This window comes from Danio rerio, chromosome 13 (genome assembly GCF_049306965.1).
Source record: "Danio rerio strain Tuebingen ecotype United States chromosome 13, GRCz12tu, whole genome shotgun sequence".
Taxonomy (NCBI): domain Eukaryota; kingdom Metazoa; phylum Chordata; class Actinopteri; order Cypriniformes; family Danionidae; genus Danio; species Danio rerio.
The window spans coordinates 34,381,309-34,399,136 of NC_133188.1; the positions used below are offsets into that span (position 1 = coordinate 34,381,309).

At 35.6% G+C, this 17,828-nt stretch overlaps 1 protein-coding gene across 5 annotated transcripts in view; it reads right to left on the minus strand.

Moving 5' to 3' along the window:
- Positions 1-255: 255 nt before the first annotated feature.
- Positions 256-17,828, minus strand: part of wdfy4 (WDFY family member 4) — an 87,608-nt gene continuing 70,035 nt past the window's right edge. For all 5 annotated transcript variants that reach the window (XR_012388779.1, XR_012388778.1, XM_005156949.6 and 2 more), the window contains 11 exons: positions 16,238-16,391; positions 16,022-16,113; positions 14,890-15,102; positions 13,022-13,154; positions 10,438-10,595; positions 10,130-10,288; positions 7,415-7,594; positions 4,532-4,714; positions 4,002-4,098; positions 3,224-3,344; positions 256-907 (listed from right to left, as the gene is read on the minus strand). Coding sequence is in view for 3 of the 5 variants with exons in the window: in XM_005156949.6 (XP_005157006.1) it covers positions 841-907; positions 3,224-3,344; positions 4,002-4,098; positions 4,532-4,714; positions 7,415-7,594; positions 10,130-10,288; positions 10,438-10,595; positions 13,022-13,154; positions 14,890-15,102; positions 16,022-16,113; positions 16,238-16,391 (1,557 nt within the window). In the remaining 2 variants the exon portion in view is untranslated. The remainder of the gene's footprint in view (positions 908-3,223; positions 3,345-4,001; positions 4,099-4,531; positions 4,715-7,414; positions 7,595-10,129; positions 10,289-10,437; positions 10,596-13,021; positions 13,155-14,889; positions 15,103-16,021; positions 16,114-16,237; positions 16,392-17,828) is intronic.

Genomic DNA, 17,828 nt, shown 5'->3' on the forward strand with positions numbered 1-17,828 from the left:
AGCAACATGAATTATTTACAGTCAAAACAGCATATCACCACTTCTTCCTGTATGCCATAATTCAGTGGCATTTATTTCACAATTCTCCCAATCGTGGAATGTGTGTAAATGCAGCTTCGCAGTTCCGCACCCTTCACGACGGGAATCTGGGGCATGATGCCAATGGAAAGTCTGACTCTAATTGGGTGAGGAGGGTTGATTCAGCCCTTTAAAAGTAGTGCTTTCTGCCCAGCCTGAGATAGCATGATCCCATTGTAACCAGCACACAATTTTATTTTGATTTCATTACACAGTGAACTAATAAAATCATACTGATATACAATATACACTGCATTTAAAAAAAAATAAATCTTGCGTGCAGCATAAAACACAGCTATTAAGCAGAACCCTGCTGCTTCATGAGCGCACATTCAGTACGTCCATCAGTGTGATTTAAAACAAAAATACCAAATGGCACACAAGCGACTGGCTTTGAAACTCCAGCAAACCGGTGTTTATAAAATAAACATCCAGAACGTCCAGCTAGAGGAACAGAGCTACTATACAATAAAACCGAGACTGATTTTTCTTTTCTTTTTTTTTCAATGGCATCATCTTTCATTTCTTAAATAAGCAGTGTTGTGTTTCCGGCCCCGGCCAGCGAGCCTCACCCAGTCCAAGAAAGAATGCGTCATCCCTGTAATTCACCAGACCCAGAGCGGCTCTCCTGAAGTCAGCAGTCCTGCTGGAAGTGGTGAGAGCAAAGTGCAGACGTAGGCAGCACTTAAGCTGGACTCTCTGCTGCCGTGTGGCTGCAGTTACAGCCTACGTTAACGCTGACTGACGGATGATGGATTGATCCTAGCTCTCGCAGGACCAGCCGAACACCCTGCCCCAGGCATCACCTACCAGCAGTGTGCCGTGCGTTCTGAAATCACATTAAAGCCATACATTCAGACTGCTAATCATGCTGAGCTCAAAGGTGTCATAGAATGAAAGTCTGGATCCTGTATATACCTATTCATGATGATTTATAATGCAAAATGTGGGATATACAGATTATAAATTTACTCTGTGCCACCCGAAGAAGCATAAGGTCTGTTTTAACAGTATATTTTGTTAGTTTTAACGTGTATATTGTGAAATTTGTAGATGAGGAAACAGAGAGGTGCACTTTTGTAATAAGGAAAACACATCTAAAAGTGTTTAATGGACATTTTTGCATCATGTCATATCACTCAGCTCCTACAGTGATTTTTCTGTAATAAAGGGACAGCAATAAACTTAATAAAATGCATCTGTTTGCATCTGTAAAGGTAGATAGTAATTGCTCCCTGTGCTTTTATATTTCATAATACTCTAAATAAATTTCTTTCGGTTAGTTTGTAGAGGGTAATTATAGAATCAGCCTATTCTTCATCCACAACATGACTTAAAACTAAACTAGGCTACTCTGGTGGCATAAATAAGACTAGTTTTTACAACAGCTGAAAAGATTCTCATTTAACAAGAAATCCATCTATTTGTTGAAGTATTTTTTGACAAGTGAACTATCACTATTTTGACCGTGTTTATTTGAGAGTACATCATGCTGTGTGTGTGTGTGTGTGTGTGTGTCATTGCATGAGCTGTAGGTGCATTATAGCAGAGCTCATTAATATTCACAACCCTTCCAAATATGGTCCAACCATACCAATCATCTCATATTAGGGCTTATTTCCAGGGTTGGAAATAGATCTGGTTTGCCCTTATCTAAGCTACATACAGTACTATCTAAGTAGAAATCAGAGAACAATTTAACATATGTTAGACCCCTCGTTTTTTTTCACGTTTGCTGAATCTGAATCAATACAAAGTCGCAATTTTCTCTGTATCCTGCAAAATGTGTAATTTTTAAATGCTAAATAATTGCACAAAATTTAAATAACTTCATAAAACATCCAATTCCACACCATATAACCAAATTATTTCAGTTTGCAATTAATTGTTTTACATGACTTATTGCATCACAGCACATTTAATGTATCTAAGTGTCTCAAAAAAAGACCTCGCACTTGTGCCATCATAATCATTACATTACATGGAGAGGGGGGTTATATTGTGGCCTGAACAGTAAGCAGACATGGATGAATAGTGAGTGATTTACATGCGAAGTCAATGCAAAAATGGTATCAGACATTATATAACGTAAATTGGATGTTTTGTGCACTTTAGACTGCAAATAAAAGTGGGAGCAAACATCTAACAAATGGAGCAATGGCACAGACAGAAAAGCAAGCAGCTTACAATGATGGAGATTGGTTCAACGATGATGGCCACTGGACGTGACCGAATTGAATGACATTATTTGTGCTTTACATGTATGGCTAGTATTATGGTGTGCGTCAAATTGATAAATGATTCGTTTATCTCTCCCTGCAGTTAACGAGAGAAAACGCTTCCCCGCAATTGACAAGTTTTACGGCAATCTGTGTTTTAGTTGTATTACGGTAAGGAACTCCCTCACGCATGTCCTAAATGTGAGTTACATGATGTCAGATGTCCAGGGGAGTGAAATCAGAGAGAATGTAAGATGGATAAAAATAAGTTATACAACCTTTCTTTAGCTTAAGCCATACTGTTTTAAATCTTGTCTTGACAAGAGACCAAGATAAAGAAACTTTAATTTTTATGATTTGTGTCATTGTGTCAAATTGCACACCTAACATAGTAGGCTACCTAATATGCTAAATAATATCATATACATATTTTTTTAGATTTATATTTTATATTTTTATATTAACTGCAAAATTTTCCACAAATTTATGGGAATTACCACCACAAAATCAATCATTTTTATCTAAAAAACAAAAACAAAAATCACACAAAAAAATTGTGAAAAACTAGAGGGTCTGATACATTATCACTGCATTCTATTGTACATTTAAAGGAATGGTTCAAACAAAAATGAACAGTTACTCACATTTTATTTACCCTCAAGGGGGTTTTAAAACTTTCCTTTTACTGTTGAGCACAAAAGAAAATATTTTGGAAACCGGTAGCAGTTGACATCCATAATAAGAAAAAAAATTACTATGAAAGTCGATGGCTAATGTTTGGTTAAAATATCTTCTTTTGTGGTCAACAGAAGAAAAAAACAGGGTGAATGATGAGTGAATTTTCATTTTTAGGTGAAGTATCCCTTTAATCATTTCAAATGGATCCAGCTTACAGACCACATTTTGGTCTGGCCTTTTGTCAATACCTGGATATGCCCAGAGCTGTAATGGCAGGGTTATTTTTGCAGCGTCGACGAGAGATGGCCTGATTGCGGTTTAACTCTCGACAGAGCACCAGGTGTCTTTCCCACCTCCACGAGCCGCTGTCTAAGAAAAGCAAAAGCAAGAGTGAGATATGAGACAGAGATTATTTACGGTCAGCACGCTGCTAAATTGAGAGAAATACATCTAATATAAAGCCTTCACTGTTACAACGAGTTCCCCCAATTTAATTTCAACGTCTTGATACTTACACGCGCTGACGCTGTGCTGTAACCAATGTGTACCAAATTGGATTTGGTTATTATTGCTTTCTAAATTGCATGCCTACATCAGCAAAATTGCTCATCAGTGTTTACAGGCTGTATGTTTAATAACTTTGCCCCATAATTCCTCGCAGCTAGCCCTAATGTGTCGCGCGAAAACAGTAGATCATTATGAACTTTTCTTCAGATCGCTCAAAAACCAACCTCCGGCTGAGCGCTTGCACCATCACACTTAAGAACAGACCTAATCCGATTTGCACAGCAGTTTTGAAGGATGTCTAGTATTTGTTCTGGCTATTTAATTTCAAACATTACTTGTATATTAGAAAATAACGATCCCCGTGACGTCATAAAGCGCATTGTTTTCCAATATTCCCAGCGAGTTCCTGTTATTTCACGCCGGCCATTAAGGAAGCTCCTATGACCGGAGGCGAGAGCAAAAGCACATATTCACGCTCTAGTTCAATTCTGCACTTAAGGTGAAGTGTATTAGTGTTACCTGCTTCCTCAGGAGCAGATGACAAAACATGCCCTTGAGACACCGAGCACTCCTCATGTCCAGGTAATTGTACTCTAGTATATTCAGTCTTCCATATCTGCAACAGAACCACACGGTTAATGAAAAAAAGAAAGAAAAAAAAATCGAATGCAATTGAAGCTATATTCATAAATCAAATCTGCTGGCCAGTGATGTCGCAGGTCCAGACTCCAATTGATGCCTAATTTAAGAAGCATTTTGATTTAATAACTGCTCCTCCCTCATCTAAAGTGAGCACATGTAACTATTAATGCTTCTGTGGGACTTCTCAGCCTAGCCTGTGAGGCCCATTTCAATATCCCAGTTACCATATTTTAATATTTTGCAGCTATATTACCTGACTATTAAGCAAAAAAGGCTACAGGAAAGATTTATTGCTTAAACACAAAGGTGTAGTCTTTGGAGGAGACTTCTCATTTAAGCACTCTCATTATAAAGTTGGCTACGTGAAAGCTACGCCCAATCGTCTTTCTGAGAGAAATGTTTCGTACCCGGACGACACCGTCGGCGCTGCCAGTGATGATCACGTTGCGAGGGTCCCACTCATGTTTTTGAGTGAAACAGCAGCACAGAATGTTTCCTTCAGGTTCATAGTAAGTGTTAATGGAGGCCAGTAGCTGCCCCTTCATGGTCCACAGGTATAAATGCGTGCCTGCGCAAGACACAATCTCACCCTGACAAAGACAGAACAACAATTAATCAAGCACAAACCAGTCAGTGATCTCTTTATACATTTATATGTCCAAAAAGTAGGTCTCAGTAAAGAAATTTATATTAATAATCAAATTTAATGCATCTTTTTAAAATAAAATTACAGTAAATTTTATTATCAATAGAACTTTCCAATCAAAAAATCCTAAAAAATATATGTATTCACGGTTTTCACAAAAAATAAGCAGCACCACTGTTTTTAACATTTAAAATAATTAGTAATTAATAATAGGGATGCTTCAATTTTTGAAGCCGATACAGAGAACTGATTCCTCGTTATAGTGATTGGCCTATACCAGGCCATACTTCAAGCTTTATATAACTTTAACATTTCATAAAGCACATTTATTCCTCTATGTTTGATAATTAAGTAGAGATCTCTCCTTACCTAAGAGAATAAATGAAGAATGTTGTAAATAATCCCTTAAACATGTCTCTTAACAATTTAGAGTAGAAATGTCATGGTCAGAAGCAGCTTTACAGAAAATCTTTGGTAATACATAAGAAAAAAAAAAAGACTAACAAAACAATTTGTAAACATTGCAAATGATGAAAGAAGAATTTAACATGTCTTAACAGTGCTTCCCACATGTTTGAAAAATACTTGCGGTGGTAGCCGGATTGAAACGCACCATTTACCCACATCACATAAATAGTTGGATGTGACAAACAAAACATTAATAAATTATTAACATTAATTTTATTTATTGTGACACTGTTTTGCACTGTTTATTTTCAATAGGTTAAAGTAAAAAAAGACTTGAAATAAAAAAAGAAATCCACTATTTTTCTTACTTTCATGCTATTCAGGAGCTATGTGCACCCACTGGGTAAAAATCTGCTTCTCTCTATCTCTCAAGTTCAAAGCAAACTTGAATGCCAAAGCATTTTAGATATGAATATAAAATAGCCGATGTAATACTGTATAACATCATCAAATAAAAAAATAATCAGCAAAAGAAAAAAATAATGACAGTAAAACTAATAAAAACAGATAAAAACTTATTTTAACAAGGCAAATGCGTTGATTAGACACCAATGGTGTACATATATTTTGCAGTGAGTTTAGAAAAGTCATTTCATCCTCTGTAAATAGTAAAGTTTTTCTGAATCGTTTAAATTAAAAAATTATCATTGACTTTTTCTCTCTGTCTCGCTGCTGTGGCGTTGTCAGCTGTTAAGCAAGCGGAAAGTTGTCTTTAATAAAAGAGTAATGCAAAAATGCAGTTTTAAAACGAAAAAAACGAGTTTTAGAAAGCGAAAAGCTTGAATCCCAGACGTTTTAGGAGATTTAGAAACCTGGGCCGTATGAACTTTTTATATCCCAAAAAAGGCGCATCTCTGCTGGTCTGCAAAGCTGTGAGACTGTCTACAGGAGTGCTAACAGGTCTTGCACACAGAACAAAACGGGTAAACAAGAGAAGCTTTTCCACTACTTAATCGATCATGGATGTTTGGTTATACTGGGCGGATACAAAAAGGTAAAAGGGTGTATACCTGGGTGGCCCGCCCAAGTAAAGTCTGTGTGGGAAGCACTGCTCAATCAAGAAAAGGTTTGGAGCTCATATTTAATGCATAAGAAGTTAAAATAGATCTTCATCTGCTTGTAAACCCGTAAACAAACACTTGCGATCAGTTCATGTCATCGGCAAGATTAGTGAGTACCGCATGAGTAATAAAATGTGATCTCCGGCCGATCGATCGGATCATCCCTAATTAATAATACTGTAATTAGTACCAAACTACCATATTAGAATGACTTATAAAGAAACACTGAATACTAAAGCAATGACTGCTGACAACACAACTTTGCTTTGCCATGACTAAACTGAATTAAATTACATTTTAAACAAAAAACATATATTTTAATAAGTTTTTTTTCTTTTACAATAACATTTTACTGTCTTTTTGTCAAATATATCAAATAAATGCACCCATAAAATACATAAGAGCATCTATCAAAACAAAAAAATAGACAGAAATCAAATCTTGCCAAGTCTAAACTATAGAGCACATAGAGTATTTCTTTAAGCTTTTTAATGTTTTTAAAGCCAGCTTTTCTGCATAAATGTTAATTTTGTAGGTAAAAAATTAAGTAAAAATTTGGAATTTCAATTTCTTAATTCAAATGTTAATTATTTTAATTCATTTAATTACAAAATTATAATTAGTATTATGTCTTACAGGGAATAGCATTGAAAATTAAAAAAGTTATTTTCTGTTCTATTCAGACTTTTAAGCAATCTTTAAAATGAGTGAAGAAATAATAATAAAAAATGAATTGTCCTTAAAGCTAACATTTTTTATAAAATGATCTATAACTGAAATTATTTGAAGTGTGTTTAGAATCACACATCAACTCTCATCTCTTGTTTGAGTGTTTTGTAGCAGTAGGTATGTTTCACAGGGGGTTTAAGCGTTAAAGCAGGTCTGAAGGGAAGGATGTGCCCACCCTTCCTTCACACAGCTGGCTGAGGGGAGTTACAGAAACCACTCTGCGGGTGCAAATGAGGCGGTATAAATGTGTCATCTAGATGGCAACACGAGCAGAACAGCCCTAACCAAATTAAATGTGCGGGAGTGAGATGGATGGGGAGAGATTTGGGAGCTGAAAAGTGCACGCTGACCTCAGAGCGCGCGTGTTTTTGCTGGAGGCTACTCACGGTCAGGTCATTAATAGCCAGGGCAGACACAGCAGAGGAATGTTCTGGTAACTGCGTTATGTAGCTGAGGTCCTCCAGGTCCCACAGGATGCAGGTCTGGTCCAGGGAGCCGCTAATAATCATGCTATGAGCTTCAGATGCTACCAGACACGTCACTGTGTCTGTGTGTCCATACAGGGTCTAGGATGGATAACAACATGTCTGCTTTTAAAAACAATGAGGGGAAAAGTTACAAATTTTTTACCACTAGTTTGTATTTTGAAGTGGCATCTACTTTGACATATAGTTTCAAACCAAATCAGAGTTCATAGAGTTTTGGAGTTCATATCAGGAGTTTCAAACAGCTCACCATAACAAACTTTCTAGAATAGTTTGCTCCGGCTGGTAAAAGCTTTCCCATTACACATGGTTCACAGCAATTACATGATTGGTTTTCTCTGGTTTATGTCTTTGGTGTTTCAAGGTCAGATGTTCAGAAGTCTGGCTTTCTGACTTCATAACAAACTTTGTTTTAATTTTTGACCCAATTTTGTTCTAAATAATCGAACAAGCTCTCTATTTCACTTAAACTTAGGCAAAAGTATATCAGAGCCAAGCGTATGAACTTGGCTCTGGATCACTTGCTTTGTAACAAAACATTTTGTTTGTTATTTGTTTGGTTTGCTTTTTCCAGTCTGTTTTCTTTATACAACTAGGGTTGCAATCAAAATGATTAAACCCCCTGAATTATTATCATGTAGAGAATGGAGAGAAGATTTTTTTAACACAATTCTCATATGATAGTTAAATAACTGTCATGATGACAGTAAATAATATTTGACTAAATATTTTTAAGACACTTCTATATAGCTTTAAGTGACATTTAAAGGCTTAACTAGGTTAATTAGGTTAACTAGGCAGGTTAGGGTAATTAGGCAAGTAATTGTAACGATTGTTTGTTCTGTGACTATCGAAACAAAATGGCTTAAAGGGGCTAATAACTTTGACTTTGACCTGTTTTTAAAAAATTACAAATGCTTTTATTCTAGCCAAAATAAAACAAGTATGACTTTCTCCAAAAAAAAAAAAAAGATTATCAGACATACTGTGAAAATTTTCTTGCTTTGTTAATCATTATTTGGAAAATATTTAAAAAAGAAAAAAAATTTCAAAAGGGGGCTAATAATTCTGATTGCAAGTGTCAAGTGTGAGTCCAGCATCATTTCATTGGCCAGAACCACCAATGAATCTAATTTTGTTCTGTAAGCTCACATCAGTCAACTTCTAGAATAGATAAACAGATGCTCCACAGCCTAATGTGCCTTTTTTATAGTTGTTTTATATGAGACCCTGGATCACAAAGCCTGTCATAAGTGTACATTTTTGGAAATTGAGATTTTTGAATGTTCTGAAAGTTGAATAAATACATTTTCCATTGATATATAGTTTATTAGGACAGGACAATATTTTGCTGAGATACAACTTGATTTGAAAATCTAGAGTCTGAAAGTTAAAAAGAAATCAAAAAGCTGAGAAATCATGTTTAAAGTTTCTCAAATTAACATCTTAGTAATGCACATTACTACACTAAAGTATTTTTGTCAAACCATACAGTATCTATAAGAGTTTTAATATTTAAACGAAAAAAAATTATAGGAAATCTTTTAAAATCTTTAAATTGACTTAATATTCATTCATTCATTTATTTATTCATCCATTCTTCCATTCATTCATTCTTTCATTCATTTTCCTTCAGCTTAGTCCCTTTATTCATCAGGGGTTGCCACAGCGGAATGAACTGCCAACTTCATTATTGTCACCCTTGTCAATATTGTCACCTACTTAATATTCAAAAGATTTTTGGCATAAGAATATTAATACTTTTGGACAAAATAATTGATTTTGGTTTTGTGGTCAAGGGTCACATACCCTGCAGGCACAGGACATCAACATGACGTCATATTGACGTTCTACCCCAACGTCGTGGGGGCATTGGATTTTGTTTGGAAATGAAAATCAGGTTGACATCAGAACCCAATGTCAGGTCGACGTCAGTGTCCAGTGTCCAACCTCAAATCAACCTAAAATCAACCAAATATCAACTTCTAATCAAGTTACACCTTGACGTTGTGTGGCTGTTATCACTATGACATCTATCAGATGCTGGATTTTGGTCACTTTCCAACACAACCTAAAATCAACCAAATATCAACGTAATTTGATGTCATTTTTATAGACTAGGCATTGAATTTTGGTCACCTGACATCATGACCTAAATCTAACCTATTATAAACCTCTTATGATGTTGTGTGCCTGCTGCGAATTTCATTTTATTGTTCTGAGCAAGAATCAAAGCCTCATCACTGTTTTTTAAGCATTCTGAAATATGTACTTTTGACCCATATCCAATAACCATCAATGAATTTTGAGAGACATTAATAAAACACTGATGTTTTCATGCAATTTACATAACACAATCATCACACATTAAGATAAAGCCTGGTTTGTGGTTCAGTTGGGTTGTACTGCTTTTTCTACAACTCCAGATCCTCCAAGACCTCCTTTTTCTGGTGATCTCATACCGTTTTATTTGTTGCAGATCTAAACACGATTGCTATGTTCACACATGCCTAAAGGAACATCAAATAAGGAAGAAAATGCTCCAAATTCCAAAACAAACACCACAAGCCAAATGTGAAAAGACCCTAAATGACTGAAAACCCGTATAAAACTGACCTGTTTTAATCTCATATGTTTGAGTTTGTCCTTGCTTATGAAAACATCCCACACACACACTACAGTGCTTGTCCCGGCTGTGATGATGGTGCTGTTGTTAGGACAGGCAGCACACACAGGCTCTCCCCAGTCTGACAGGCTCTCACACACTCCAAAGCTCTAAAGCGAAGGTAAGAAAGCAAGCAAACTTTAACAGCCAAACAGATTCAACCATATTAAACATTAATTCAGTGAGACAACAGGAAAACGTGAATGAACATAACATTTGATCCCTCTAGTTGTGGTGCTAGACAAACAAAAAAGCAAACCTTTTCTCCAGTGTAGCTTCCAAAGGAGCAGGTTTGGTCATAAGAGCCCCAGCAGAAGTATGTGTTCAACTGTGGAGGGATGAGAAGTTTGTTTTTTTCCACGACCAGCACATCCTTCTCTTTACACACTATCTGACCAACAGGCCCCAATGAGACCTCTGTAAAAAAAGAAAATGGACAACAATTTTAGGGCATTTTGGAAAAAATATTGCAATTTTATGTAGTTTGACATTCTATAGACATTTTAATGTGGTCATGCCATTGACCCATGAACATTTCCTGCTTGTTATCAAACGATTTCATAACTGTAACAAGAGGCAATTCAATCAGAACTTAATGTAAAAACAGCTATTATATCATTATTTATCAATATGTGGTTCTTTCTGGATTCTCTGAAACTATTGAAATTGAAAACTGTAGAACAGGAAATTCGTTGGGACAATTGTTTTTGTTTACATCCCCCAAAATGGTCTATAAACTACCAATCAAAAACTCATGGTCATCAAGACTTTATCATGCTTTTGAAAAGTCTTATATTAAAAGGCTGCATTTATTTGACCAATAACATAATAATGGCAAATATTGCAACAATTTAAAGAAACTTCTCCACCATATTTTTAACACAGCGGATGTATAGCAAATACTGTGGAAAAAAACCCTTGCTCTTTTAAACTTCATTTGGCAAATATTTGAAAAAGAAAAAAATTCACAAGCTCAGCATTTTGACTTCAACTGTATTTTATGCAATTAATTCTTGAGATGGCTAAGATTTATGACTTTAAAATTTGTGATAAAATTTTAATACACTAAATAATGACCAACAATTAAATAAACATTATTAATATTAATAATTATATTAATATTTCAGATTAATATATTTTTATTTAATATATTTATCTAGAATTTTTGAATCAAGCATTTGGGACATTTTCAGTGGCAGAGTCTAAGGGGTGTGCGGATCCCAGACATACGATTGGCCACCCTGGGTGCCATCCCAAAATGTTCTTTGCTGCTGGCAGTTCCTGATGCTGATTGACAACTCAGTTGACACCGGCAACGCTCAAGCTATTTTCAAATCAGTGATGAGCCAAAGACAAGAGCATAGTTTCACATGAGACGAATAATAACACATCATAACTAGTGCTGTCAAAATTAGTGCGTTAACGCATGCGATTAATTTGAAATAATTAACGCATCAAACAAATTAACGCAATTAACGCAGTTGCAGTTTTTTATTAATAAACAATAATTAATTATAAATATATAATTATGAATATTATAATAATAACAATACTAATAAACAATTATATTTTGAATTTAAATAGTTTTTGTCTTGCATTTACATTAATTTTACATTTGAATAGCCAAAATTACAAGTTTCAGTATTTTAAATGCAATTAATTGCGATTAATTTTTTTTAAAAAGTGCGATTAATTAGTTAATTTTTTTAATCAATTAACAGCACTGATCATAACATAATATTTCTAATACATTTTATAGTTATTATAAGGTTTGTTTGTTGAGGAAAGTTTATTATCTGCTGTATAAGTTAACAAGGTATCAAAGACATCAGATAACTTAATGAGATTAGAGAGATCAATTTGCTCTTTAGACAGTTAATGCTATACTTCATCTATGCTAGTATTATATGCACATTCCATGTATGTAAATTATTATATTTCATTTACGATGCTCAAATATTTAGCTAATATGGGGAAGTAATGTTAGGCTAGCTGTTTGTAAGTTCAATTCATTTGAGTAGATCGGTTAATTAGATTGGTTGCTAATTTAATGTGCATGTATGATAATGGATAATTTCATATTTATTATTTGAGTACAGTGTGCGTGTGTGTGTGTGTGTGTGTGTGTGTGTGTGTGTGCGTGGACACCCGAAATAGCAGCGGCCACCCCAGGTAAAAAAATTGTAGCTCCGCCACTGGACATTTTCTCTTCAATTTTTTTTAAATGTAAGAAACAATTCATAAAAAAATACAATAAAACAACCTAAAATAATACTTTAATATCTGTTTAAATACTTTAATATCTATCTAAGTATTCTACTTTTAAATGACCTATATATGCAAGGACAAGCACTTCCTACTCACTGACAGCAGAACCGCAACAGAAATCATAATGAAGCCTGAGATGATTGTAAATTTCACTCAAGACGCCCTTTAAATTTTTCCTTGTTGGATTTACTGATCAGAATGATAAAGTAACTCTGGATGTGAGAACAAGATATTGAGTGAGAGACAAGAGATGGAGCGAAAGTGAATCATCTCATTTTCCAGAGAGATCCTTTTGGGATATTCCGATTATTAAATAAGCCTCAGTGGCTGTATCATCAAGAGCGGCCTAACAAATAGCAGGAGCTGAATGGAGCTACGGCTGAGAAAATGAGCCTGCAAAAAGTCTAGCCAGCATCTTCTGCCTTGCGGCTCCTATTGCTCCCAGTAGACGTGGCCCCATCTTGTAAAAAATAATTGAGGAATGGAATAAAATAACAAGGTGACTATGAATGATTAAATGGAGTAGGGGGTTCTACCACAGAGCTGTGAATGTTCATTTTAAGAATGCAGTGTACCTTTTACTGCCTGAGCGGAGGGCTTGAGCTTGTCCAATTTAAAGAAAAATGGGGTTATCTGACTGGATACCGAAGTCTCCTTTCCAGCAGTACTCTTGTTGGGCGTACGGCTTGCATGGGGTTTTGTGAAAATCTGGAAACATAAAACATATTTTATTATAGAATTTAATATACAGCACAGAAGAAATAAATGATTGCAACAATAAAAAACATATCAAATGTAGTAATTTTAACATATAAGTGTATGAAATTTTGCGATAAAAAATGTTTACATGACATTTTATTTACAGTATCAGTTAATATTGGTTGATATTTAAAGTGCGTGTGAAATCAAAAATGACAATGTTTATTTTGCTAGCTCACACTATTATTCTTAAGGTGAAAAATTAACCCATGCAAGTGACTTATATATATCAATGCCTAATATCTGATGGCCAGAAAGTGATTCATTTTGTATAACTTGTTAAAATATTGGTGTCTGTGATGAAGTCCAGAGACCATGATCCAGAAAATTCACTTTAATGTGTGATCATAAACAAATATTTTTACAATTAAAATGAGTAGCGGCTTGGACCCTGAAACAGTATTCTATACATTATAACTTAACAAGCGGAATCCGTTTCACTTGGAATATAAGCACATCAATGTATTGAAATAAAAGTCTTAGCAACTTCTGGTTCACGTTGACTTTAATGGCGCATGCTTATTTCTCGTATATCTACATGTAGATTACCTTTGCTGTCTTGTAAATCTCTCTATTAATCTTCAAAAATAGTAACAATTTATTAAACTGTTTCATTTCCCTCCAGTTTCCAACTTTGCAAATGTAACTTGAACAGTGTATCTTTAATTTAAGACTTAAACACAATTTTCAGGTTTTCAGGAGAACAAAATCATTATTGAAAATTGCCCTAGCTCTCTGCAACTCTCACATGGTTGCCCACTGAAGCCAAGCAGGGCTGCGTCAGGTCAATACTCGGATGGGAGACTCCATGGGAAAGCTAGGCTGCTGCCAAAAATGGTGTTAGTGCCAGCAGGGGGCGCTCAACCTGCACTCTGTGTGGGTCCTAACACCCCAGTATATTGATGGGGACTCTATTCTTGTCAGTGAGCACCATCTTTCGGACGAGACGTTAAACCAAGGTCCCGACTCTCTATGGTTGCTAAAAATACCAGGATAACCTTAAAAAAAAAAAAAGAGTAGGGGTTTGTTTTACGCAGCGGATGCCCTTCCAGCTGCAACCCATCTCTGGGAAACATCTTTACACACTCATTCACACTCGTACACTACGGACAATTTAGCCTACCCTATTCACCTGTACTGCATGTCTTTGAACTGTGGTGAAAAATCGAAGCACCCGGAGGAAACCAACGTGAACGCAGGAAAACACACAATCTCCACACAGAAACGCCAACTGACCCAGCTGAGGCTCGAACCAGCGACCTTCTTGCTGTGAGGCGACAGCACTACCTACATACTGTGCCACTGCGTCACCCAAAACAAGAAAATACTAAATATAAAAATATTGACCGTTTATCCATTATTAGTCATGGATCAAAAAATACTCAATGGCTTGTCAGGTAGGAGTTGTAATATTGACACATCCTTAGGACACTGTAAACACTGCCAGATTGAACACGATTCATTCATGTTGTCCCCACACACATCGATTAACGTAAAAAAATTTAAGTGGATTGAACATAAAACAATTAAGTTGTCCCCAAAAAATCTCAAGAATTGTGTTTTTCAGCTCATTTTTAACAAGTAAAAATTTTTTTTATGTAAATAATGTTGTCAAAAGCACTTTAAAATGGCACTTTGTGTGTACAACAAAATCCACATACAACTGTGTATTCAACTATCCTACCTGTTTTGGCATTTGGCCAAAGTTGTTGATGTAGCCAAGCATAGTGCTTTTCATGACAGGATCCTTCATGCTGGCTCTATCGTGTTTGTCAGTGTAGAAGTAGGGGTGAAAGGTGTTGAGGGCCTCGACTGCAGGCATTCCCTGCTGCCTGTAGCCGAAGATCAGATCAATCCAAAGATGCAGACGTGAGCTCACATAATCACTCTCAAGAGCCTGCGGAAAGAGAGCGAACTCTGTCAGTCAGCAGATCTGGACGGAGACTAATATGCTATCAGTCACGCCGTAACTTTTATATCCAAAGAAGTGCAGGTGGAAAAGCTCTTTACACATATCAGGTCAAAGAGATTGCGCAATAATGCATTTTAAAAAAAGATATTATTCCATCTGAGCCACTGATTACGGTTTACAATCTGATCTAAGAATTATATTCCAAAGGTTTGTATTCCCGTTCCGTGTTATTATTCCAATATTTGAGTATTTTAGAATTGGCTAAAGTGTCCAAACATGAGCAACAACAAAAAAAACCCTTAAAATAACAAGTATATTCAAAGCAGCTCATAAGCACTAAATTGTGGGAGATCCCTATATTTCTCTTTATTTGCATACGAAGGAAGGCGAGTAGACAGAATAGCTCATTTCATGCCATTTGGAAATAATACAAATATTGCTCTGTAGATTGGGAACTGATAATGCCCGGCCTTTATATGCCTGCGGGCGTAACATGGTGAGAAAGAAAGCATTCATTCCAATAACCAGCAGGCTTCAGTAATGGAGTTATAGGAGAGTGCGGATATTGTACTTGCGCTGAATTGGGCCTGTTATCTTCTAATTACAATGGCGTTAAACAGAGTAATGGGGCTTTTTTGATGAACTCAACAAGTGCTTATTATCTCAAGAAAGGCAAAAAAAATATTTAACTATTGCCAAGTTTAGCTGAATATGAATGGTGCAATGACACTGATACTGTTACTCTTATGGTTGTTTTCATGAAACGTGGTATTGTGCTCTAATTGTACTGACTCTCATTATCTCATGTAGAGTCTAAGTGTATGTACAGTACAGCAGAAGTTGATATACTGATGCTGGTGGCCTATTTTGAGTGTGACGGACATCTTTGATGGAATAAACTGACCTCTCTGTGTACTCTGATGAACTCCTGGGGGTCTCCTTTTGCCCATGGCGGCAAAACCACATCATTTAATGGTGTCCCATCCTGCATGCAGCCTATATTATCAATACACATATTTAGAGGCTTTTTATTCAGGTAATTTACAGATGCTTTGATAACTTTACATTAACTTGCACATCAAATTGTAGGCAAAACTGGACAACAATACTCATAATTTACCAAAGTCAAACTGGTTGGAATTAACAAGAAAGTCCGGGAGGTAAAAAAATTCTGGAATGAGCTCTCTGACATCACTCATATTGTCCTTAGATGCAGATTCCCACTCGTTCTGAATGCTGTGGAACATCCGTTCTGGAACATCAAATGTTCCACCCTACAAATAAAGAAATTGACGGTTTAAAAGGTTTACTTGGTGATAAATTTACTCACCCTTGGGCCATCCAAGATTTAAATGATTGCTTTTTCTTTAGCACTACATTAACTCTTAAGGCCCAAGGTGTTTTCACATGCATTTTTTATTTTTCTTTGCTATTTGGGCTTTTTGGAACCTAATTAGAATAAAAACCTAAGTATCATCTTTTGATATGATATTCTTTTAGAGAAAAATGATGTCTAGATATGTGGACTCGTGGTCGTAGTTTACATAAAACACTTTTCCTGACTGTTTTGTAATGCATATTTAACATAGTCAAAACTATTTTGAAACAATGTTCTATCTGAGAGTAAAACATTTTTTTCCCCATTTTGGACAGTTGGAAATAGTGTTTGGGGCATTTCATATGCTGCAAAACAGTTGCAGGATGACACTGTAAGTCTGTAACAAAATAAAATACATTCAAAGTATTTTTAAATAACCACTTAAGAGCTAAAATGTGCTGTCCACGTATGTGGACACTCAAGCCCTAGAAGGTTAAAGAAGATTTTTTAGATAAAACATTGGCCCTTGTTGGTTTATAAAAGGCAAGTCAATGACCATTGACGATTTGACTAATATATACACAAATGGTACCTCGGTACACTACCAGACTAAAGTCTTTACCAAGTTTAAGGAACTTGACTTCTAGTAGATCATTTGGTATCAAAGTTTGACTTTGCTAAGACAAACATCTTGTCATTTAACAGAAATAATCGTTCAAATGAATCGCTGACTTCTGCTGTCATCATTTGTTTCAAAAACACAAATTTATTTACAATTTAAAATGGCATCTTTAATATTTCACAAAGGATAAAAGAACAACTTGCTATCACATATATGTCTGTTTAATTCATATGTAAGGTAGAGGGCTCTACTGGAAGCAAGACTAGAACTCCAAAATGGCCCCATGAGTGTATATGAATCACAGTCAAAAAACAATTGCTTAGATCCAAGACATTTTCAAGCAATTGATTCAGGCTTTTTATTTTTCAAGGGAGTTTATCCATCCACACCAAAATCTCTGGAGAAGTTATGTAATTTGCAGTAAAAGCAAATGCCCTCATTGAATGAAAGTAATATACTGTTAGTGGCACAAATCTGATTATGAATATTACTGTATGGAGGAAAGCTGCTCAAGTGAGGCAAATTTCATTGCAAAGTGTTATCCTGATGTTTGCATTACGTTACACAGGGTATCAAATATGCATGACATTTTTATTTTAATCAATTGGTTCCATGTGTACAAATGAGATATTCTTTAAAAACAAAATGTGGTTTTGCGCGCAAGTGACGTAACAGAATTTATTTGCATACATATTAAAATCGTACCCTAATTCGGTTTGGGAAAGGAAAACATGAAAAGCGTGCACAGCCCCAAATAAGGCCAAAAACAAT